Source organism: Carettochelys insculpta, chromosome 17, assembly GCF_033958435.1.
Source record: "Carettochelys insculpta isolate YL-2023 chromosome 17, ASM3395843v1, whole genome shotgun sequence".
Classification (NCBI taxonomy): Eukaryota; Metazoa; Chordata; order Testudines; family Carettochelyidae; genus Carettochelys; species Carettochelys insculpta.
In genome coordinates this window covers 24998163-25023950 of record NC_134153.1, presented here as the reverse complement: position 1 = coordinate 25023950, position 25788 = coordinate 24998163, and the positions used below count along the sequence as shown (strand labels likewise).

Here is a 25788-nt window from a genome sequence, read left to right as displayed (position 1 = left end):
AAAGCTCTCGGTTTCTACGTAAGCCAGGTACAATATCCCCAGTGTTGCCGGCCTTTCACAGGTGCTGTGCACCCTTTGGACCAAGAAAGACGTGAAGGGAGCTCTTCTGCTTCCCTGGTAACGTTACAACCTGTCCTGTTGATGCTGCCGCCCGTTCTGCGCCTTCCCAGGCCGCGCACTGGCTGGGATCTGGGGCCCCAGCCAGAAATGCTTCTCCTCCCTCCCCACCCTGCCCTCTGGATGTGAATTTAGTGCCGGTGAAAGGTGCGGACGCTGGAGCCTGTCGTCTTCTGCCCGGCGGCCGCATCCGCTCAGCCCCCGCCGCGTAGCCGCGGCAGCTGAAATCCCAGCACCCTGCAGCTGCTGGCCCACCGCCCGCTGCCGGGCCAGGGCGCCCGCTGAGCGCCGCAGCACTGACGCCCCGGGAGCAGTGGGCGCCCAGGCTCCCGGGAGGTGCAGAGCGCGCGGGAGGCACTGGCCCCGGCCGGGATCTGAGCCGCGGCAGCTGCAGGGGCTGGGGGGGATCCGCCCTCCGGGGCCTTTCCCTCGCCGCGGCAGGGGCGGCTCCCGGGCACCTGTCCGCCCTGCGCCACGCCGCCGCTGGCCTCAGTCACTTCCGGAGCGGGGCTGAGCCGGGCCGGGCCGAGCCGAGCCGGGCGGGATGGCGGCGGCGGCGGTGGAGAAGGAGGCGAGTCAGCAGAGCACCCTGGGCGCCTACTCGCCCGTGGACTACATGAGCATCACCAGCTTCCCGCGCCTGCCCGAGGAGGAGGCGGCGGCGGCGGCGGCGGCGGCCGAGGGCTGCCTGCGCACCAGGAAGGAGGAGGACGCGTTCCTGGGAGAGCAGGACACCGGTGAGAGGCGCCGGCCGCATCCTTCCCGGCCTCCGCCCTGCAGCGCCCCCTGCCCCGCCGCAGGCGTCCCTGCCTGGCCTGGCCTGCAGCCCGCTGCCCTCCAGCCCCCTGCGGGACGAACCCCGCCACCGCCCAAGCGCCCCCTCCCGTGTTCTGCTCCCCATCCCCGCAGTTCCTCAGACCCCCCTCTCTGCTCCGCACCCCCTGCTGCTGCCTCACCCCCTTTGTGCTACCTGCCCCCCTTTCTGGGCCTGGCTCCCCGAAATTGCTCCCATCTCAGCTGCCCCAAATCCCTGTCAGCCTGGACCAGGCTGTCCAAGCCCTCCTCAGCCTCCTCAGTTTCTCACTCTCAGGTCCCTGAAAGCCCTGGGCCCTGGTTCCACTTGGGGTCACATTGGGAGCCTTTAGGGGAACGAGGTTGGGTATGTTCACCACTTGGCTTTGGGGTGCGGCTGGCTGGTCTTTGCCCGACCTTCAGCAAACTGCTAAGGGGCTCAACCCCTTTCCATCCCTCTGTCCTCCCACAGTACAGGCAGGCCCTCCCCCTTGCCCCCTGGCTAGCCAGGGTATGGTAGAAACTGCCCAGATGACCCCCTTCTTATGACGTGACCATCTCCCAAGACGGTGGAAGTACAGCGTGGTCTGGGGCATAAAGACTGACCCATGGCCTTGAGCCAGGCTGAATCCTTGGAAGTGGATTGGAGTGATAATTAAACCCAGTTATGTCGTATTGCTCATTTGCCCCACAACTACCATGCTGGGTTTTTCTCTCATGCACTTGGGCTCTTCTGGAAGTTAGGTAACTAAACGTGGCCTTTCAGCCTTTCCAAGGGGAACACCCCATAGGTTTTCTTTCCCTCAACTCCCCTCACTTTTCCCAGCCTCACCACTTAGTTCATTCCTGCCCTGCATTACCCCTTCATCCGAGTATCCTCACACCATGTGTTGGTCCATCTGCCTGCCTCTGCCTCTCACTCACACTGACCACTAGGAATGTCACTACCCTTCTTACTGGCAGTGATGAGTATTCCCTATACGGTACACCCTCGATTTAATGGACTGATGGGGGGAGAGGTGTCCTTTAACGCCAAAAGTCTGTTAAATCCGAATGGTTATACTGTATGTCGACGCACCAACCTTCCCAGCCCATCACTCACTCCTGTCCTCTGCCCCCCGCTTCTCCCCTCCTCCCCTATTCTTCCTGTCACACCTTCCTCTCCCAATTACTGGCAGAGGAGCTGCATGTAGGCCTGGCTCCTTCCATCTCCCTAGGCCCTCTGCACATTCAGTGCTGCAGCCCCAGCCGCTCTGGTGGTGATGGCTCTGGTGAGTTCACTGGCGTTTATTTTCAGGGGGCCCAGCAGACAGTGTCTGTTACTTCCAAAGTCCGTTAAATTGGGCTCTGTTAAATCGAGGTTTTGGTGTATCTTATTAGGCTGAGAAGGGTCTTGTTAAAATACTGTGTCACCATCTTCTGCCCAGTTGCCCACTTTAATTTGCTGGGGTCTCCTAGCTCGCCCAAGCACTTAGTTTGGTTTGCAAGCGCGATGCAGGTTGCACCTCCCTTGTCTGGCATGTTCGGAACCTGGCAGATCCTGAACAAGAAAGTTTGCTGGCCAAGGGGGAGTCTAGGTCTTCTGCCCTCAGGCAGCCCTGTGCTGCCAGGGGTGCTGCAGCTCCACCCTGGGCTCCCTGGGCTGCCATGCAGCTCCAGCTTTGTCCCCCATCCCTGCATGGATGGTGGGGTTGGGGGGATGTGCCGTATCTCACCCCATACTGCTGCGGCACAGGCCAGGGGTGTTTGTGTGTCTCTAGCTCCCACCCAGCGCTGCTCGAGGGCAGGCAGGGGAGGGGAGTGCTCCATTCCTGACCCCACTGCCATGGGGCAGGCAGTGGTCCTGCACTCGACACAGCCCCAGCCCAGTGCTCTCTCTGCCGAGAACATCCGTAGCCCAGAAGGACCACAAATGTTGCCAGAGGAGAGAGTACCAGATCTGGCAGGTGCATCCTGTACCAGCTGCAAAGACATATCAATACTTGCACAAAGCCATGGATTGTACCTGCCAGCAGCACGGTTTCAGAAATTTAACTGGGCTTTAAATTATTCTGGATTAAACCCTTTTCTAAAAACTTTCTTCACAGATGATTAAATAACATCTTTCTCCAGTGGATCCAAATTGACTCCCTTTACCTAACCCAGTGTCTCCTCTGCACCTAATGCCTGTCCTCCTGCCGCCACAACTCCAACTCATGGCTTAGTGAAAGCTAGTGGTATACAGCCTATAGGTCAGATTTGTCTCTTGCATAACTCCATAGAGAGGTCTGTAGACTCTGTTGTTGGTAGATTTACATTTGGGATTAATTTGGTCCCATGTCCCTTAATACCATCCTGATGTGACAGTGATCCAAATAGCTTGCTGTGGGTCCTTTTTCAGACCAGCAAAGTATTTGGTTCTGTGTGATCTGATGACTGGTCAGTATCAGGTCAGGGATGCTTCCACTGGGCTCCCAGACTGAGAACAATATCTGTGCATGTAGATATCTCTCAAGTCAAGGACTGTTTTGTGTATCTTCCAGTCAGGTTTTTGAGCCCTTGACTTTGCAGACTGACAGCTAATTTGCAAGCAATTACCATTTTCATCTCCTCAGTCCCTTGATCACATTCCAATAAATGACTAAGATTTTTTCCTCATTGGTTTTCATTCCATGTCCCTCTCATTTTCAGGTCTAGGAGAGAAATGTCTCCTTTGATACTTTACCTTGGAATCTATGGGAAAGAGTTTTCAAAAACTTTAGGTAGATGATTGTGTGTGCAAAATGCTAGCACAATTTCATGCCTCAGTTACCTGGTGAGGCCCCACAGGGTCTGTCCTGGGTCCAATACTGTTTAATATTTTTGTTAATTACTTGAATGATGGAGTGGAGAGTGTAATGGTGAAAATTTTCTGGTGGCACTAAACTGGGAGGGGTTGCTAGCATTGTGGAGGACAGAATTCAACATGACCTTGCCAAGTTGGAGAAGTGGTCTGAAATCAACAAAATGAAGTTCGGTAAAGACAAATGGAAAGTGTTGCGCTTAGGAAAGTGAAGTGAAATATACAGCTACAAAATGGGGAATAACTGTATACAGCAGGAAAAGGTGTGGGATTATAGTTTATATTCACAAACTGAATATGAGTCACCAGTGTAACGCAATTGCAAAAAGGCTAACATCCCTGCGGTGAGTGTTAACAGAAGCACCGTATAGCAACAAAGAGGTAGACATTCAGTCTGTATCCTAACAAAATTAAAAAGCAGTCATGTAGCACTTAAAAGATGAACAAAATTATTTATTAGGTGATGAGCTTCCATGGGGCAGACCCACTTCTTCAGATCTAGTACCGTAACTGAGATAAAGGAGGTCGTTACTGAGCTCAACTCAGCACTGTTGAGACATCAGCTGGATTTCTGTGCCCTGTTTGGATGGCATAGTTAGGGAAAGATGTGGGCAAATAACTGAGCAGAGTCTAGAGATGAGCAACCAAAATGACAAAGGTTTAGAAAACCCGACCACAGTGGGATGTTTAAAAGAACCAGGCATGTTTAGTTTTGAGAATATGAGACTGTAGGGGACCTGATCACTGTCTTCTAATAAGTTAAGGAGTGTTATGGTGGTCAGTTGTTTTCCAGAACCACTGAGAGCAGGATAAGAAGTAATCAGCTTAACTGCAACAAGGGATATTTAGGTTAGATATTAGAAAAAACTTCCTAACTCAAAGGGTGTTTAGTACTGAAGTATGCTTCCAAAGGAGGTTGAGGAGCAGATTAGACAAAGACCTGCAATGGATGGTCTAGCTGTAGTTGGTGCTGCCTCAGTGCAGGGGCTGGCTTAGGTGGCCTCTTGAGGTCCCTTCTACCTTTACTGTTCCGTGATTTAACGTGTGCAGTTATCCTGGTGGCGCATGCAGTCCTGGCTCTTTGCGTGCACAGGTACTGAAGTTCTCCACCACGCTGCAGCGGTTTCGTGAAGAGATCGGTTATACAGTTGCACAGCTGACATTTTTGAATGTTTCAGGTTCTTACTCACCTATTCCATTGTATAAATAATAATACAAAAGCTTACAAGAATGGAATGTTAAATGGCTTCGAATATCTGCTTGCGCGCTCACGAGTAATGAGTAGGAGATGTTATTTGGCAAATGGAAGAAGACGGTAACGTAGGTCCTTCTGTGCAATATAAGCTTTCATTTAATGAAAGACTGTATTGCCTGTGGTTTTAAAGGTCACCTTCCTGTAAGAATCAGATGGAACCAGACCCGGTGGTGTATTTCTGAGTTTATACACAAGCAGTGGGGAGAAAGGAGGATTGGGTCTGCGTAGAAGTTCTTATATGGCCACCAGTTATTAGACCTTCTGAGTACGTCACAACCATGAATGTGTTTATTGTCACAATGTCTCTGGGAGGCAGGGCACTGCTGTAGTCCCTTTTCACGGATAGGGAATTACTGAGACCCAGTGACTTGCTGAAGTTCAATCAGGAAGTCTGGGACAGAACAGGAACTCAAACCCAGCATGTAGGCTAGACCCCAAACTGCTGGAGTGTTCTTTCTCTCAGGCTGGTGTCCCTAGCTCTGCCATGGACCTTCTGCGTAATGTGCCTGTCCGATTGTTGTCATCTCTATGCTTTTGGGGTTTTCTCATCTCCACAGAGGAGATGCAAATGCATTCCTGCAAGCTGTGTTTTGAGGCTGAGTTCATTAATGTCTGTGAATGTCTCCGAGATCCTTGAGGAGCAGGCAAAGTGCCCTAGCTGAATATTTGGATTATTTCCCTGTCACTATAATAATATAAAATATCAAACAAGGATTAAAAGCTGCACAGTGACATGGGTCACGAACTCTGAGCAGTGCAGGACCAGGCCAATACGTTATGGACTAAAGAAGTGGTTCTCAAAGTTTTTGTAGGGGCAACCCCTTTCACACAGCAAGCCTCTGAGTGCTACTCCCCTAAAATAAAAGCACATTCATGCAGTTTACTCGGCAGCTGAAGAGCTGAATTAATTAAGGCCTCTAAGGTTATTTCGTTTCCACATCTGGTCTTAGTGAAAATGATGCCATGGGTAAAGTTCTAATTTAGCCTCCTTTCTTTGGAGGAGGAGCAGGGCTGGAGGTGAACTGGGGTAAAGGTACCATTAGGCTGGAGGGGCTCTGCTGCCAGCCCCACACATGGTTGGCTTGTGGCTGACAGCTCACGACCCCCCATGTAACTAGCTCAGGGTCCCCTGCGGGGTTATGATCAAGGCTGTGGGGGGACTGAGAACCACTAAATCAAACTATACACTTTGTGTGTGATGGAAACCTCTTCAAGTTAAGGGGTGCAGCAGCAGTGCCTCCAGCACCCCTAGTTCCACAACCTCTGGTTATGACCCAGAGTTTGAGACCCCCTGGGTTAACAGGTGGCTACACCAGGTTCTTTCTGTTGGGGGGTGCTGCCCTTCCATACGTTCACCTTCAACTTCCTCTGAATGCTGGTTACCTGGGCGCATTCCCTAGGGGCCAACTCTTCAGCCTGACTCCCTCATATCCACCATGGCAGATGCCAAAGCCCCATCAGTTGCTGAAATTCCCCTTACTGATGTGCTCAAACCCTGTTTTTCAGCTGTAATGCCTCCCCACTTTCAACTGCCTACCTCTCCTCCCCAGTCCTGTGTGTCTGCCACCTGGGCTGTCAAAGCATGCCTGGGACCTCAAGGAACAAGTGGCCCACCCTGGTGTAACTGTCTGCTGTGAAAGCCTCTTGTCTTCTGAGGTGATGGGTGAGCAGGAGTTGGAGGAGTGCTGAGGGTCTGGGCTTACTGGGGAAAGAATGTGATGAGCTCCGTCATCCCCTCTACAGGTGTGGCTCAGGTCTAGTTTTCAGTCCCGCAGCCTCTGTTTCCAGAGCTCTACGGTAGCAGAAGAGAAGCACGGCTTAGCATTTAGATTGGAGACACCCATGACTTGGCATAGAGATTCCTGTTGCTTTGGCTCTAAGTAGAGAGCATCAGTACTTCTCATTTGATTTTTCTGGTTGTGGGCAAATGTGGTAGTGGGTGGGATGGGGGAAGTGCGAATGCTGGCTGGAGCCAGGAGATGTGCACAGTTTGCTCCCCACTTGAGCCCCAGCTCTGCAAGGGTAATTGTCTCCCCACCTAATCCAGTTGTGGGCCCCACATATAGGTCAGCTTGTGGACTGCACTCCTCAGCTGTGCCCTTCTACTCTGGACTGCCATGTGGCTCTGCACAAGCACCCCAGTCCTGATCTGAGGCACCCCAGTCCTGATCTGCAGCACCCCTTGAAGTTCCAGTCTTGGTTCCCTTCCCATTGCCCCAGTCTGTATGCAGCCACAGCCTACCCATCTCTGTTCTGCTTTGCCCTGTCCATCTTGAGCCCCTGCTGATGAGGCACTCAGCTGTGCTGCACCGCGTGGGGTTTTTCTGCTATTGGGGAGTAACCACTGGGGACTCGGATGAGAACCTCATACGTGGCTCCATAGGTGACGTGAGGCAGGTGTGCAGCCCTGGTCTCTGGAAACAGAAATGCAGCAGGAGGGTTGTGACTGAGCTGCTCTTCCCGTTTGGTACTATTAACGACTCATGTTGTAGCTGAAGGTTGTGCATGTGCTTAGACCTTCAGGTGGTGATGCTCAGCCTCCTCGCAAGGGCCATATAAACCTAAGTGCCACCTTGTGGGGGTCAAACAGATTCTACCTGTTTCCATAAGGTTTAAAGTCACTTGTACTGATTTTATAGTTTAAGATCATCTTGTTTCACATGTATTTGGATAGAAGCAGCCCAGCTTTGGTATTGTGTATTTAAAAATAAAGGAAAGAGTGCATAAACCAGGTTTCAAAATGATGTAAACATGATGTAAAATGATTCTAATGACTTGGTATACACTCATCCCTCATTAAATGAGTACCTTACTTACCAGTACTTGCTAAAATGAGGGACATATATACTTACCTTTGTTCATCAGACGAGTGAACTCTCCCCGCCCCCGCTAATATGAGCCTTAGTCCCCCACCCACCCACCCACCCACCCCACAGACCCAACCTGCTGCAGCCTTAACCCCACCCTCAGCCACCCCCCTCCACACCATGGACCCAACCCACCACTAGGTTTTAATCCTCCCTCCCACTCGTGGCCCCAGACTGCCCCCAGCCTTTAACCCTCCTCAACCCAAGATTCACTTACCTTTCAAAAGCAGTGCCACATGCTGCCACTCCTTCACCGAGTTAGGAGCACTAGGAACCAATCAGAGACGTTTACCTGTGTTTTAATGGGAATTTAGTGTCCTCCTTATGAGTTGTTGCCTACGAGCAGGAAGTTGGGAACCAATTGCGCTTGTGTAGCGAGGGATGGGTGTATTGTGCAGAAGACAGTGGGGTCTTTATGAAATTCTCTGCTAGGCTGCAGATTGGGCACTGTCCACTGTAGGGGGTCAAGGTGTTTTAATAAGCTGGTAAATAAACATAATAGGACAAGCTTGGTCTCTGTTGCTCTGCCTTGGCAGTAGCGTTACTCCAGAGTAAATGAGATCGGAGTAAGATGTGTCTTTATTGACTCCAATTGCACACCTGGTTTATTGCGGTGTCTGAGATTACAACTGGGGCCCATCCTGACTCCAGTGGACTTTCCCCATGTTTACACCATGTCTCAATGTGGCCAATTGGTTTTACAATGTCAGGAATGAGGCCAGGCCTGGAGACTCAGAGCAGACCTGCCTTCAGCAGCAGTGCTCCGGTGGCAGCTGGGAGAGATATTTAGAGGGTGATTGGAGCCTTCCTCTCTACCTGTTCAGCTTAGCTTAGTAAGTGAGCCACGCCCAGTAGCGAGGATGGGGAAATGCATCCTTAGCACAGGATGAGCAGGGACGGCCCAACCCCAGGCCGGGACTGCTCCTGCTGCCCTGACAAATGGGGCTGAAGATGGGGCAGAGACTCGGGAGCCAGTGGTCATTCTCCCTCTTAGCTGATTGAGTCAGTTACTGAATGGAGGTGAGGCATACTATTGCATATACTTTATCAATCACTTATATCACTGCAGTGCCCAAGGGCCTCAGTTAGGATGAAACCTTGTGCTGGGTGCTGTACAGTCATTTAGGCAGAGACAGGCCTTTCCTCAAAGAGTTTCTAATGTGGGCTGGCAAGCCTGACAGAGTGTACCAGGCAGACAGCATCCGAGGGGAATAATAGGGCAGAGGGATTTTTCCAGGTCACCCCCTCCCCTCCCCACTTAGGCTGTCCCACCCACCCTGCTTCAGCATTGCTGACCTGGGCTCCCCTTGTCCCAGTCTGGCCCCCTTCTTACACAGAAACAGCTTTTGGCTCAAGAGGAAAGAAAAAGCTATTGGTACAGACTGGCAAGGGGTGTCTCAGAGCTTCTGGCCGAGCCCTCAGGGGCAGGGAACAGAAACCCCTCTCGGCCAGTCCCGTCTTCTTGCGGTGACTGGTGACAGCTGTGTACAGCCCCTCTGTCTTTGCCAGGGAGAGGCATGGAGCCCTGCTGCTCCTTGGGTTAATTAAAATGTCTGCTAGTTGCAGATGGTACCTGGCTGCAGGAGACCTGCAGAGCGTGCATTCAATCATTTTACTTGTGAATCGCCAAATCCAGTTAAAATGCAGCCTTTTTACCACAGGGGGAGAGAACAGCTCTTCCCTTCTGTCCCCAGTCCCCCTCCCACGTGCTGTCTCCACTCTAAATGCTAATTACCTTCTGCAGAACACCTCTTGCAGCTCTCATGCTGGTTTCTCGCTGAGCTGCATCCTCCAAGCTGGGATGCTGCCGAGGACCTTTTGTGCCTGCTGCAGTGCTACACAGTCACTCTCCAAAGGCATCTCTGGGCTTGACTCTCTTCTCACACCAGAGCAAACCAGGAACGATCCTCTTTGAATCAAGGGAGTTTCAGTGGTGAACACCTGGTGTAAGTGGAAGGAGACTCGGACCCTATGTGTAATCATCATCAATTTTATTAGTAGTAGTAGTAGTATTAATAGTTAATAAGCATTCCTCACCTGCTTTCACCTGGTGTATTTCTTGCTGTTCTTTTGTGGCACTCAAAACTCCTGTTCTGTTGTACAGAGATGGAAAAATAAGGGATGTCCCTTGTTATGAAAGACTCTTGGCCAGCCTGGATGAGCCATGTCTCCAGAAGTCATGGAGTGTAAACGCTGTTTGTCGGCACTTTTACCAACAAAATACTCCCACCCCTCACGAGCAGGATTCTCGTTGTTGACAGGAGAGTGCTCCTGCTGGCAACAAGCTGTTTACGCTGCTACTTGCTGCATCAAAACCCTTTTTGGGGTGGAGGGAGATTAAGCACCTATAAAGGACAGAAGTTTTGTCGCTCATTTGGCAGTGTGGACAAAGTCTTAGATAACCATAGATAATCCAATTGGGTGCAATAGGGCTATGTAATCAATCTCAGCCAATCATTGGCAAGGGCATGGTCAAAATAAAACAAAACACACAAAAAGCCCCCACAGCCAATGATGATTAAGCGGCAAATAATGTGGCCAACCTCAGAATGGTGTAAAATTTCCTTTAAGAGCGCACACGAGCTCATCTCAGCCCAGTGGAGTGCATTTGAGCAGGGAAGGCTGGTGATGGGACACCTCTGGTCAGTGTGACTATAAATCTCTGCACAGTATTTGAAGTAGGATTTTAATAGCAGTTGAGTCAGGCCCACATCACTGTTAACTCCTAACTAATGCCCTGGGTTCAGGCTCTTCTCAGAGTCATCAAAGCTGTGAAAATAATGGAAGAAGAAAAAAATAGAGATTTGAAGAACATTTAATGGTACGGTGAACGGTTTTCAAAGTCACTTGGAAGTGACGTGCACTGTTTTCTGTTTTGGTCTTTTCCTCCCAGTTCATACCTGGCACTGGGATGCAGGACCCTTATGTGTTAGATGGATCATTTCTGAGATTGTAATTACATTGAGTCACCACATTTTGCATCTCTGCTCATCATTGTTTGAAAGTCTTAAGTGGTGGGAGAGTGAAGCAGATTCCTTGCCTCCCAAATGCCTTTAGGTTTTGTTGAGTTGCTGTGAACCACTAATGTACCCTAGACAGGTAGGGAGAAGAGTTTCCCTATTCCGTCTACTAGCACTTTGCCGGCTTTTGATCACAGTCATTCTAATGCTGGTGCCTACTATTTTGCTGTGGATATGTTTGATTAAGTTGCTTTACCTTAAGCACAGCTCCCAAGTAATGTCAATGAGTTTTTGGTCTTAACTGCATCTCCTGCAGCGTTCCTGAGACTGGTCAGCAAGCAGAATAGCATGGGACTGCAACCAAGCCCAAAAGGGAAGTAAGGGTGGCATGACTGCTGGAAATATTGGTGCCCTGGGTCCGTCCATCCACCTGCTGCATCAAGGAAAACTCAGACAAGCTACCTGTCTGATAAGTTCCCTTGAGGCTAAGAAGTGTTAAGGATGGCAGGAGTAAAAAGATCCAGAGCCATGACTGAGCCAGGAAATGTACCAACAACTAAATAGGAAAGAGAATAGCTTTGTTGGCCTGGGTACAAGTGTAATGCTGGCTCAGCATCTGCATTGGCATAAGAACCCAAGCAGCCTCCCTTCCTAACACTCATTCCCTTTCCTCCTTGCCTTTGAAGATCCAGATTCTTTCCTGAAATCAGCTCGCCTCCAGCGCCTGCCATCCTCTTCATCGGAGATGGGCAGTCAGGATGTCTCGCCACTGCGGGAGACCAGCAAAGACCCATTTTCTGGGGACTGCAGCTGCCGCCAGGATGGACTGACGGTGATCATCACTGCCTGCTTAACTTTTGCTATGGGCGTCACCGTGGCCCTGATCATGCAGATCTACTTTGGGGACCCACAGGTAAGTAGAGGCTTTATTTTATTTTTTTTAATGGCCTATAATCAAGATATGGGAAGAATTGTCTGCTGGGAACTACGACTTCCTCCATTGCTCTTGGCAATTAAGACACTGCAGCGCAAATGCTGATAATGCTGAAGAGCGACCGCAGAACTGATATCTCCATACTGATTCCTTCTCCAGGATTCCACATAAAATCTCGTCCGTTTACACAGGAAAATCTTTTTCTAAGAGCCAGTGCTGAAAGCTCCTAGCGGGGTCTGAGGGTCAAGCGGCGTTCTCTTTGCTTTTGCACCATGGCTGCGGCCAGAGACCGTGCAACCCTAGTTGTCTGTGAGGTTTTCGTGGTGGTGCATGGGAGAGAAGAGAGTCCGGCTCATCCTCCCCCGGCTGGCTCTGTGGTTCAAGCAGGACAAGAATGCAGAGAACTGCTCTGTTAATAAGTCAGAAGGCATCATTGGTACATAGTCACTTTTCTGACCATCCCAGGGTGAAATGATAGTGCGGCTGGTCTGTATGTTGTGTGGCGCACCTGTCATTGAAGGGTGTAATTTTTAACTGGGCAGTGTAATTGTTTAAACTACAGTGGAATCCCCTACTGTTTCCTGCCCAGGCCTTATATTTTATACACTAGCAGTCTCTCCCCACGTCACTGCAAGGGTTTCCCAGCAGAGGCAGTGCTGCTGTGTGGACCCATCTTGCTAAGACTTTGACAAAATAGACTACAGAACACTGACTAGTGTGCTGTGATGTGTTGTCACCGGGATGCATGTGTTCAGTGCCTTTTTTGCATTAAAAAAAAAAAAACCCAAAAGCAAAAGAGGAGCTGGTACTCAGCTGGCTCCCTGCCCTCCTCCCCAGCCAATTCCACGGCTAGGACTGCCGAGGTGCCAGTACTCAGTACCAGCAAGTACCAGCACAAAAAAAGGCTCTGCATGTGCTTCAATCCGGTGTCAGTGGGTGAGGAGCATGCTGTGCTCCCCATGTTGTTCAATGAGAAGAGAGGTCCTGGTTCAGTGTGCTGGGGCAGGTCTCGGGATGGGAAAGGAGCATCCTTTCTCATTCAGTTATGTGGACGATGCCTGATGCTCAAAACTCATTTGCAACAGTTATCTGCTTAGGAAACAGTCTGTCCAGCCATGTCTGTCTGCCTATGAGGTATTTTGAGAGTGCCAGGTGCTGAGCAGAGTCAAAGCAAACTGTTTCCTGATCACTGTTGACTGCTAGCCAGGACATGCCATGAGGGCTGTGTTTAGCTGTATGTAGGGGGAGATGGGGGCCCTGCTAAGGAGTTTTGTTTTGGTACAGGAGGGTGATGGGGGGCACTGCTGTGTGGGTGTGTTCTGAGGTGTGTGCAGCTAGGAGTGAGAGCTATGCTGTGGGGGTTGTGTTTAGGTGTGGGGGGGAGGGCTGTGCTGTGTGGGGGTTGTGTTTAGGTGTGTGTGTGGGTGAGGGCTATGGTGTGGGGGGGTGAGGGCTGTGCTGTGTGTGGGGGGGTGAGGGCTGTGCTGTGTGGGGGTTGTGTTTAGGTGTGTGGGGGGGTGAGGGTTGTGCTGTGGGGGGGTTGTGTTTAGCTGTGTGGGGGGGTGAGGGCTGTGTTGTGTGGGGGGGGTAGGATGAGGACTGTGCTCCTGGGGATTGCTTATGGTGTCTGCCTTAGTGTTTTCTTACAAGCTTTTGGGGGAGGTTGAAGCATACAAAAGATGAAGAAATTTGAGTAGAATAAAGAGGTCGGCTGATCCCAGCCCTGTCCAGGTGCCAGCTGTGATCATAGCATAACGTAATACACCTAGGACGTTGCGGGGCTGTACGCCAGGGGACACTTCACCAGCAGCAGGGGCCGAAGGCCTTTTTATCTGAGGAGAATGCAGGCTGGGCACAGTTTCGGCTCCAGCCCGAGAAAAGTCCTAGTCAGGAATCTCACTGCTCAGCCATTTACAGGTCAAAGCCCACCCTTTGAACTGCACCAGATGCAAACCATCTTCATGGCCTGTGCTTGTTGTGGCCCAGACCAGGCCCTGCTGCCGGCTTGAAAGTGAGTGTGGGTAATGCTCTGTCCACCAGCAGATGGGGCTGCCTTTCTCCTAATGCCGGGGTTCTCAACTTCTTTTTCTGAGCCCCTCCCTTCCCCCTCTGGTATGAAAACTCCCATCCCTGCTGTGCCATATCAACTGTTTTCTGCCCTAAAAAGCCAGGGTGGGAATTCAGGGTTAGGAAGCAAAGTGATTGCTCAGGGCCGCACCCCACAGGAGCTCATGCAAAGCTGAGTTGCTTAGGATTCTGTTTCAGACCCTGGGCAGTGGGTCTCAGCACTCTAGGGGTTCAGACCTGTGTGGCAGGGCTTAGGATTTCTGGACTGGGCCCCAGTGAGTCCAATACTGGTCCTGCTTAGTGGCCCCCCTGAAACCTGCTTGCGGCTCTGGACTCTTGGTTAAGAAGCTTTGTCCTTTGCTTCTAGATATTCCATCAGGGCGCCGTGGTGACCGACGCTTCCCGCTGCACAGCGCTGGGCATCGAGGTGCTCAACAAGCAGGGATCCTCGGTGGACGCAGCCATCGCCGCAGCTCTGTGTGCGGGAATAGTCAACCCCCACACATCAGGCATTGGCGGGTAGGTGCAAACCAGCCACTCTGCCCCCTCTGCTTAGAGGGCTCACTCAGTGTGACTGGTGGCTGAAGGGGGCCTGGAGAGAAACAGGAGGTACCTGGGTCTGGACAGTGGGGCCAGTGTTGGGCCAAGCATCTGGTCAGGCAGGTGTGGCGGGGCTTTTCAGGGGACCCAAAGGGAGTTTCTCTTTGTGCTGCAGCCCGAGGCCTGCCCTGTGCTCCAGCACAGAAGGAATTGGGATCGCAAACTGTCATTCTACTCATTCAAGCTTCTCTGTGTACCTGCCAGCTGGAGATGGGCAACAAAATAGGAGCAATGATTCTGCAGCATCAGCACTCTAGGGGTGGAGCCTGATGTGCCCTTCATAGCCCTGAAAGCAGGAGAGAGGCTGCAAGGGTCCTTATCTTCTGTGTGCCTCCAAACAAGGCTGGCCACACTCTGTCCTTGCTGTCCTGAGTACAAGGACTGCTCAGGGCTAGTGCCCCCCAAAAGGGGGTTGCTATGGTGTCACACTCTCTGCAGCAGCCAGCAGAGCTGGGTGAATGTATGGGGGGGTCCTTGGGAACCAGTCTGATACGTGTCCCCTGAGTCGTGCCTGTGGCTTATAGGAACTCCTGATGGGGAGATTTGCCATGGCAGTGCCCTCCTCCCACATGCAGGTTGGGGGCTTTATTGGTGCGGGTGAGCCCTTAGTTTAAACTCTCATGCTGGTAGGTAGGCAATGGTGGCTATCAAATCATTGTGACCGTGGTGGGTCAGATCCTTTCTCTTACCCTTCTGGCTGCTTTGCTTTGCTCAGGTGCCTGTGGCTGGGAGTGGGGTGTGGCTGGAGTGTGTTGCACTCTGGTGATCCAGGACCAGTTAAAGGTCCTTAAAAGGCAGTTCCAGCAAGCACAAATTAGAGCAGCCCTGCACCTGCTCTAGCATGTGAAGAGGTGAAACTGTCCCCCAGGACCAGGGAAGGTTAAAAGGTGGTGGAATGCTCCCTATTCCCCCACCACAGGTATGCGGAATGGATCTGATATGCTGTTTTTTGGAGAACAGGATAAGATTTGTTACACTTGTAAATCAAATCATGGACCTGTTGCAATAGCAGTGGCCACAGCATCATGGGCTGTATGCGGCTCCCTCGGCTCCTGGTGGGACAAAGTGAATGTAAGGAAATCTAAACTGGAGGAACATGTGAAGTGAGGGAAAGTGCCAGCCGCACCATCTTGGACTCCCTGTGGCCCTCGTCTGAGTCTAACCCACTCCCTGGACCTGCTGCCTCTCTTTGGTGATTTGAAAGATGTTATGCAAGCAAGACGTGAACCTTCCACTCACCAGGAAATCAGGACATCCCTGAGAATGTTGCATAACCGCCATCACCTGATAACAGCTCATCAACTCAGATTTCAGAGTACTTTGTAAGTAGAAACCGTAGTTCGATCCCAAAGCCTGTTACTCAATCTCTGCCTTGGATTAAAAAAACAAAGAAAAACAAACCACAAATGGATGGACTAGCTGGGAATGGATTTATTAAATGTGCAATTTACCCAAGACTTCCAAGGCACAAAATTCCCACGTTCCAACCGGGGATTCAAGTAACAAGTGAACAAGTAAATTTTAAACCAGCATTCACGCATCAGACCTGATTCTAATTTACAGGGAGGTCTCTTACTGCCCCAGACCAGCCTTAAAACGGGCTGAAACATTCTGCTTAAGGATATCCCCCGAGCAGAGATTAGCCCTGTCGTGCTCCTGGTGCCTGGTGTTGAGGTGGATCTGGGAGCATGTCACAGGTCTGGTTAAATTACACTGCACTATGGCTGTTCTGTACTTCCCAGGTCCCTATTTGGCCATGGGAAGCAGAGCATCAGTTACAGTATTCCTGGAGCAGAGAGGTAGCCGTGTTAGTCTGTATCTTCGAGAACAACAAGAAGTCCTGTGGCACCTTATAGACTAACAGATATTTTGGAGCATTAGCTTTCGTGGGCAAAGACCCACTTCGTCAGATGCATGAGAGTATTCCTGGAGCTGCTCTAATTTACGCCAGAGGCGGTCCCTGGCATAAACTTTAAATACAGAGACAGGTAAGGTGAACATAAGAACAGCCATACTTTGTCAGACCCAAGGTCCATCTAGCCCAGTGTCCTGTCTACCAACAGTGGCCCATACCAGATGCCCCAGAGGGAGTAAACAGAACAGGTGATAACCAAAGTGATTCCTCTCCTGTCCTCCATTTCCAGCCTCTGACAAACAGATGCTAGGGACACCATCCTGGCTCATAGACATTGATGGACCTAACTTCCAAGAATGTAGTGCCTTTTTTGAACCCGATTAAAGTCCTGGCCTTCACTTTGGCAGGGAGTTCCACAGGCCTGCCATGCACTGCACGAAGAAAATGTCCTTTAGTTGGTTTTAAACCTACTGCCCATTAATTTAATTTAGTGACTTGTAGTTCTTACATTATGGGAAAGAGTAAATAAACTCTCATAATTCACTTTTTCTACAAAAGTCATAATTCCATAGATCTGTATCATATTCCCCCCTTAGTCTCATCTTTTCTATGATGAAAAGTCGCAGTCTTTTTAATCTCTCTTCAAATGGCACCCGTTCCAAAACTCCAGTAAGTTTTGTTGCCATTTTCTGAACCTTTTCCAATGCCAATATATCTTTTTTGAGATGAGGTGAATCATCTGGATACAATATTCAAGCTATGGGTGTACCATGGATTTATACAAAGGCAATAAGATATTTTCTGTTTTATTCTCTATCCCCATTTTTTATGATTTCTAATATAGTTAGTTTTTTTTAACTGCCTCTGCACATTGTGGATAGCATCCACTCAGTGACTCCAGGATCTCTCTCTCTTGAGTGGTTATAGCTAAATTAGTCCCCATCACTTTGTATGCGTAATTGGGATTATTTTTTTCTAATGTGCATTACAGTAGGGTCTCAACATGCGCTAGGGTTCTGTGTTCAGAAAGCTTGTGAATGTTGATTTTCACGAATGGGGGTGGGACGGGGCTTGGAGCCTCAGGAAGCAGCAGCGCAGGTGTTCCCAGCCCCGGAGCCCCAGGGAAGTGAGGCCACTTGCGAATAATTAAATTCACAAATGTGGCACTCGCAAATGTCGAGACCCTCCCGTACTTTACATTTATCAACATTAAATTTCATTTCACATTTTCTTGCACAAACACTTAGTTTTGTGAGATCTTTTTGAAACACTTCACAGTTTGCTTTGTTTGTAACTATCTTGAGTATTTTATTATCAGCAGTAAATTTGGCCACCTCACTGTTTAGCCCTATCCCCCATATCATTTATAAATCAGTTGAATAGGATTGGTCCCAGTACAGACTCTTAGTGGACGTCACAAGTTACCACTCTCTGTTCTGAAAACTTGCAATTTATTCTTTTGTTTCCTGTCTTTTAATCAGTTATCGGTCCATGAGAAGATCTTTCCTCTTATCCCATGACAACTTGCTCAAGAGAGTTTGGTGAGGGACCTTGTCAAAGGCTTTCTGGAAATCTAAGTTCACTATATACATTGGATCCCCCTTGTCCACATGCTTATTGACCCACACGAAGAACTCTACTAGATTAGTAAGGCATGATTTTCTGTTACAGAAACCATGTTGACTTTTCCCCAACAAATTATGTTCTTCTATGTGTCTGACAATTTTATTCTTTACTATAGTTTCAAGTAATGTGCCCAGTAATGATGTTAGACTTCCTGGTCTGTAATTGCCAGGATCTCCTCTACAGCCCTTTTTAAATATTGGCATCACATTAGCTACCTTTCAGTCATTCAGTACAGAAGCTTATTTAAAGGATAAGTTACAAACCAAAGTTAACAGTTCTGCCATTTCACATTTGAGTTCTTTCAGAACTCTTGAGTGAATGCCATCTGGTCCTAGTGACTTATTACAGTTAAGTTTATCAATTTGTTCCAAAATCTCCATTAATGACACCTCAGTCTGGGACAGTTTCTCAGATTTGTCATCTAAAAAGAATGGATCAGGTTTGCAAATCACACTAACATCTTCAGTCGCAAAGGGCGAAGTAAAGAATTCATTTAGTTTCTTGGCAATGGCCCTATTATCTTTGAGTGCTCCCTTGGCATCTCGCTCATCCAGTGGTGCCACTGTTTGTTTAGTAGCTTCCTGTTTCTGATGTACTTAAAAGATGTTTTGCTGTTACCTTTGAATTTTTGTCTAGCTGTTCTTCAAACTCCTTTTTGGCTTTCCTGATTATGTTTTTACATTTTCTATTATCTTAACTGGGATTTAATTTCCATCTTTAAAACAATGTCTTTTTAGCTCTCACTGCTTCTTTTACCTGGCACTTTTTTGGTTCTCTTACTGTGTTTCTTCATTTGAGGTACACATTTAAGTTGGGCTTCTGTTGTGGTGTCTTTGAAACTGCTTAAAGCTATTTTCATCTTACCACTTTCATTCCTGCTCCCATGAATGGAGAAAGTGAGAGTCAGCCTGTCTTTCTCGTGCAAGTTACAGTCCTCCAGATTGTCTGTGCTGCTGCTCCTCTTTCCCTGGGCTTAATTAGGGCTGTGTGTATTCTTCCCCAAAGATAATACCGATAAAGGTCTGTCCACCCGAGTATACTACCACATATTTGTTTTCCTCAGCAGTGATTTTGGGGAGCAAGGTTGGGACAGGTTATTTAATCATGAAAATGACATCAATTCTGAAGCTGCTCTAATCTTCTGCTCCTAATGGCTGCCTCTGGGCTCCGCTGATATGTTTTGTCTTTTGGCTGGGGTGAGAATGGCAGCTCGTGTGGACGTACCCATGTAACCGTATTCTGCCTTGCTCACTGAAAATAGAAGTGAGGGTGACATGGGACCACCTTCAGTGTAGGTTGCACAAGCCCGTCTGACCCTTCTGCTGCCCTGGGGTACTTACTTGCATGTGCAGACAGTGCTAAAGACTGCGCCAAAGTGCTCTCACTTCTATTTTAAAAGATCCCATGTGAGGAGGATGAATCTGTATAAAATGGAACTAAACTGTTTTGTTGAAGAAAGCAAAATTTTTCACAGGAACATATTAGTTGCAAGGAAACTTTTGTCAGGTCCAGAATGGAATTGCTGGTTAAAACTAGAAGTGGTGAGATAGGCACAGAGCAATTAACTGTTCTGTTCTGGGCTGGGTGGAACACTCTCTCTCTTTGGCTTGTTTGTTTATTGAAAAAAAAACAATGGAAGTTCTCAGTTTCATCCCAGTGGAGCTCCTTTTGGACCTGGGTTTCATTTTTCCCCATGCCTGAGCTGATCTTTAAAGCCCTGCAAATCCTCAGCTGTCATCTTTATGTCCATGGCTATCCATATGCACGGTTACGGATGCGGATACCCTTGGCTCGTTTTTGTGGATACAGGTGTGGAAGTTAACACAAATTTTGTATTTAGCATCCAGGAAATCCACTTGATATGTGAGGACAGTGGTTTTTCTTTCTGTGAAGATACATGCTGGTACTGAGTAGCAGCACCTTGGCAGCCCCAGCCATGGGATTGGCTGGGGAAAGTGGGCGGGGAACTGGCTAAGGACCAGCACTTCTTTTTCTTTTCTTTAACGGAAAAGGCACTGTGTGTGGGTATCTGCGTGCACAGATGTGGATGCGGATATCCATGGATCATTTTTGCAGATGCAGATGTGGATACCAATTTGTTCCTGCACAGGGCTCTACTGACGTTTGATATCACAGAGAGAATCACAGAATCCTAGGGCTGGAAGGGACCTCAGGAGGTCATCTAGTCCAGCCCCTGCTTCAAGCAGGATCAACCCCCACTAAGTCATCCCAGCCAGGACCTTGTCCATCCAGGACTTAATAACCTTGAGGGATGGAGAATCCACCACCTCTCTAGGCAACGCATTCCAATGCTTCACCACCCTCCTGGTGAAGTAGTTTTTCCAAATATCTGACCTACGCCTCTCCCTCTTCAACTTCTGACCATTACTCCTTGTTCTGCCATCTGACACCACTGAGAACAGTTTCTCACCCTCCTCTTTAGAGCTCCCCTTCAGGAAGCTGAAGGCTGCTATTAAATCACCCCTCAGTCTTCTCTTCTGTAAACTAAACAAGCCCAAATCTCTCAGCCTCTCCTCATAGGTCTTGTGCTCCAGCCCCTTAATCATTTTTGTTGCCTTCCGCTTAACCTGCTCCAGCAAATCCACATCCTTTTTATACTGGGGGACCCAAAACTGGACACAGTATTCCAGATGTGGCCTCACCAGTGCTGACTAGAGGGGAATAACTACTTCCCTAGATCTGCTTGAAATGCTCCTCCTAATGCACCCTAGCATGCCATTAGCCTTCTTGGCTACAAGGGCACGCTGTTTACTCATATCCAGCCTTTCATCCACCGTAACCCCTAGCTCTCTTTCCATCGTACTGCTACTGAGCCAGTTGGTCTCCAGCCTGTAACAGTGCCTGAGATTCTTCCGCCCCAGGTGCAGGACTCTACACTTCTCCTTGTTGAACCGCATCAGATTTCTTTTGGCCCAGTCCTCCAATTTATCCAGGTCACTCTGGATTCTCTCTCTACCCTCCAACGTATCTACCTCTCCCCCTAGTTTTGTATCATCGGCAAACTTGCTGATGGTGCAATCCAGTCCCTCATCCAGGTCATTAATAAAGATGTTGAATAACACTGGCCCCAGAACCGAGCCTTGCAGCACTCTGATTGAGACTGACCGCCACCCAGATATTGAGCCATTGACCACTACCCGTTGGGCCTGACTGTCAAGCCAGCTTTCTATCCATTTTATAGTCCAAGGATCCAACCATATTTCCTTAACTTATGGGCAAGAATGTTGCGGGAGACCATATCAAAAGCTTTGCTGAAGTCGAGGTATATCACATCCACTGACTTCCCCATGTCCACAGAGACTGTCCATAACAGTCTGCCTGCTATGACAATAAGACCATTTGCAAATTGTGCATCTTGCTTTAGATTTCAAATCCCCCTCTCCAAGTATTGACTTGTGTTCACCTGTGGATCAAATCTACTCGGTTTACACATCTGAGATGAGAGGATCTGAAACACAGACAGCTCCTTCCACCTCTTACACCAAAACACAGTGGTGAGCAACCTCTGGACCAAGAGTAGAATGTGACCCATTGGGCTTCTAGGTGTGGCCTGTGAGACATTTTGTTTGCCATTGCCCATGTGCAGGGTTGCCAGATTCTTCTGGTTTCCGTCCTCATCGTTTTTCCTACCGGTATTACAGAAGTGACACACGCAGCGGGGGCACATGAAGTGTGGTGCGCTCTGACTGCATGCAGAGAGAGCCATGCACTCCCTCTGCCTCAGTCAAAGCACCGCTGTGGTTGAGTTGGCACACCTTGCAAACGCTAGGTACTTACGAGCAGTTAGCAATGCTACCCTACCCCAGGAGACTGACTTGGTTCCAACAGTCACTCTGAGGGAGGAGGACCACTCATGCTGCCACTCACTGCCCTCGGTTGCCCCTCCCTACCATAAAGATTCTGTCCTTGGCATCAGCTGGCCGAGTAGGTGATGCTGCACCAGGCTGAACAGGTCACTCTCCCCTGGCTGTACTGGCTCTGCCTGTCTGCCAGGAGTGAGTGCTCGTGTGTGCCGCTGAAGCCAGCAGGTAGGACCCAGTGTGCAAGGAACCGAAATGTTAAGCGAGAGAACTCCATTTGCACAAGCACAGGGGTACCGAACCCCAGCTCCTTTGCTCCCCCAGCTCCCTGCAGTGGAGGGTGTGAGTTGCTGGTCAATCTTCCTCCTCTGCCCTTGGCTCAGGGCTGCAGCAGTACATGGTCAAGGAATCGGGGGGATAGGAAGGTGCTGCGCATGCCCAGGGCACTCTTTTTCTTTGCAGAGGGGGAGTGATGCTGGTCCACGACATCCGGAAGAACAAGAGTCAAGTGATTGACTTCCGAGAGACAGCCCCCTTGGGGATCCAGGAGGAGAGCCTTCCGAAGGCCTGGGAGATGAAGGTGGGCAAGAGAGCTTGAATGTTGTCTTTTTGGGGGGCTTGCTAGTCAATGTTTCAGCAGCTTCTCTTTCCAGATTCCCATCAGTAATGTAGGTGTGGTAAGTGGCGGGGTGCCTGGTACTCCAAGGGGAACTTAACCCTGGCGAAAGGTGATGTCATATCAGTCCTGAAAACTAAACTGACAGAGCAGGTGCTGGTCAAGTATGCCCAGCTCCACTGCAGTCCTCAGTCCCACTCCAGAGCAATTTGCTCCGGGGCTGAGAGGGGAAATTAGTCTCCAGGGCCTGCCCTCCCGAGCCCGCCAGTAGGACAGGAGGGTTTGTCAGTTCTGGCCACAGTTTTCTGTAGCTGGCTACAAGGAACTCCAGGCTTTTGTCCACTAGGAGCTGAACAGAGACTCACTGACTTCTTTTGCACAAGAGGCGCAACACTTACATGGTGACAGCCATCAGTCCCTTACTGGGCCAATCCCGATAGGCACTAGTGTGCTAGAGGGGAAATGCTTCATGTGCAACCTAGGAACCCCTTGGGCCAGTGAGTCTGACTGGGAAAACAAAGCTGTGCTTGGGGATTAGAGGGATAAAGTAAGAGCTGTCTAACTCAGAGCGTGACCGGTGCCTTAGAGAGCGGCTACACGGCAAACCCCAGCGATACAAATTTCAGATCCTATGTCTGCAGACTTGGGACCACACTGTGGAGCTAAAAGTGGCCATGTAGACATATGGGCTTGGGCTTTGAATCCTGGGAGGGGTTGGGTTTCAGAGCCTGAGTGCCAGCTTGAGTGCCTACATGGCCATTTTTAGCCCTAAACGCAAGCACTGCGAGGCAGAGGTTCTGGACCCCGACTGTGAGACTCTCGACGCTGGTTTTTTGTCACATAAGTATACCCTTAGAGATAGTCAAGATGATAAACTGATTGATAACCAACCTGTGTGTGACAGGCTGAGTTCATCCCCTTGACTTCAACGGGGTTACACTGGGAATGAATTTTCCTCACTTTCTTCCCAAAGCTTTTACACCTAAACTGTTTCATCACCAAAACTGTGTCTAAATTTCTGGCGTCTTTGACGCCTTTCACTTTGTATGGAAAACATCCTAGCTCCCTCCTGCGTGATGAGCTGCAGCCTTTCCTTCACAGCAAATGGAGAGAGATCTGATTCTTTCTTTCTGTGCTTCCTTTTGTGCAGCCGGGTCTCCTGGTGGGGGTGCCAGGCATGATACACGGAATGCACAAAGCACATGAGTCGCATGGAAGGTAAGAGTATTTCACGTGCATTAGCTCTGTGCAGAGTGCACTCTCCTGAAAGGTTAAAACACCCACTTGATCCAACTTGTCAGCTGCCCAGGCTGTAATGCTCCAATTAGTGGCAGATTCAGCTCTCGTGTGCCTTCCTTAGCTCTATGGCCTTGCTGGTGGCAGGGCCCTGTAAACTGCCCAGTTCGCCATGACACAAGACTCTCCCGATATTCTCGGAGAGGCTAGTGATTCACTGGTTCTGGTTTTCAGACTTGCACCTGTGCAGTCACAGGGCTTATTTGCATGTGCCATTATCACAGATTTGCATGGGTCCCATGGCTGTGGCCCAGTTTTCAGATGACCTGAGCATTCCAACTCTCACTAAATTCAGTGGGAGTTAAGGGCACTCAAGCCATTTGAGAACTACACCACAAACTTAGACGGAAGCTGAGCTAATAGAACAGATTGAGTATATTTTTATTTTCTTTGCTTGAGGGAAACAAAATAGTTTGGCCAAAACAAAGTATTTCAGTTTGGTTGATACTTTCTGGGTTTTCAGCAAAGAAATGAAAAGTTTGGGATCCTTCTCTCTGCCCTTTACAAGGGGAAAAGGAGAGGAAGTGAGTTAAAATGAAAAACAATGTCAAAACTTGCTTTTTTTCCCCTTGGTTTTCATTTTGTCAAAAATTCTGCAAAAATTTTCAAATTAATTTTTTCTCACTTCTTTCTCAAATGTTCCTGGGAAGTTTTTTAGGTTTGGATCCGCTCTACAGCGTGAACCTTGCACCCACCACTGTGCAGCAGTCAGTATCATTACCTCCTTTCTATGGCTGGAGCATGGAGGTGAAGAGTTAAGTGATTTTGCACGGTTACAGAAAGGAGAGCAGTGTGCCAGTTCTGTTCTCTGGCTGCAACAAAGAAACATACCCACTGTACCCCTGTCCTTGCCCCAGTGCTAGCCCCCTGAAGACAGCTCTGCTTTCACTATACTTTTTTTCAAATGCAGATTTCTTTTTGTGTTTTCTTTTTTGCCAGACTCCCGTGGTCAGAACTTCTGGGCCTTGTTGCAAATGTTGCCCAGGATGGATTCAATGTTACGCATGACTTGGGTGAGCACCTTAACGTAACTAAGGGGTCCCAGGTGTTGTGTTCCAGGGAATATTTTCTCCTGCATGTTAAGGAAAAAGGGGACTGCATTTATGTGTTTGGAATAGAATGCTCATCAGACAGGGAAATGCACTGTGTCAGGGATAAAAATCAATCTAGATTTGAACAACAGAGTATGAAAGATCCACAGCAGATCTTTCCTAGGTGGCTTCTTTGGTTTGGGCTCATCTCACATTAGAAACAGCACATTGGAAACATGGGAGTCAGCTCCTGCATTATTGGAGTCCTGGAGTTCTCCCACTGGTAGTTCAGGTGGGTGCTGGGCAAATCAATATATCTGTCTGATCTAAGCTGTCTTGTTACTGGGACACCTCTCATCCTCATGTTCAAGCGCATCTTTCCCAGAACTTTTCAGCATATGCTAATATTAGATTTTCTTGAACAGAAGCTGGAGTCCTGGTCCACTTTGCCCTAGCACATTCACTGGAGCAGGGCCCCTTTGGTGGGGAGGCTGCAGATTGTCAGACTGGGTCTAAAAGTGTCTGTCTGCGCTGCATTTAAACAAAACAGCAGTCGTGTAGCGCTTTAAAGACTAACAAAATAATTTATTAGGTGATGAGCTTTTGTGGGACTGGCCCACTTCTTCAGATCTGTAGCATTTCCAGCCCAGACTCAAAGCAGAGGTCCAAGAATGGCTATAAAAACTGACAAATCAAATACATGGAACTGAAGGAGAGGGGTAAAGGATGAGGGATGGTAAGTGTTTTGCCTGAGATGATTATGAACATCAAAGAAGGGGAAGCAGTCCTTGTAATGTGTGAGATAATTATTGTCTCTGTTCATATCGAGTGTTAATATGTCGAATTTGAGTATGAACCCCAGTTCACAAATCTCCCAATGTAATGTGCTTTTAAAGTCTTTTTATTGTAGAACACGGATTCTCAGGTTGTTAACAGAATGGCCCACTCCATTGAAATGCTCAGTGACAGGCTTATGTTTACTGAGATTCCTGATGTCTGCTCTGTGTCCACTCATTCTTTGGCAAAGTGCTTTCCCAGTTTGTCCAATGTACATTGTAGAGGAGCTTTGCTGGCAAATGATGGCATATATAACATTGATTGAGGTACAGGAGAATGAGCCCCTGGTCTTG

At 49.0% G+C, this 25788-nt stretch overlaps 1 protein-coding gene across 1 annotated transcript in view; it reads left to right on the top strand.

Annotated features, from left to right (window-relative positions):
* The first annotated feature begins 387 nt into the window (after positions 1–387).
* The window catches only part of GGT7 (gamma-glutamyltransferase 7), a 54291-nt gene continuing 28890 nt past the window's right edge, over positions 388–25788 (top strand). Inside the window, exons 1-6 of the mRNA XM_075011495.1 lie at positions 388–854; positions 11499–11725; positions 14181–14332; positions 22178–22295; positions 23482–23549; positions 24567–24640. Of these exons, the coding sequence (XP_074867596.1) occupies positions 662–854; positions 11499–11725; positions 14181–14332; positions 22178–22295; positions 23482–23549; positions 24567–24640 (832 nt within the window). The 5' untranslated portion in view covers positions 388–661. The remainder of the gene's footprint in view (positions 855–11498; positions 11726–14180; positions 14333–22177; positions 22296–23481; positions 23550–24566; positions 24641–25788) is intronic.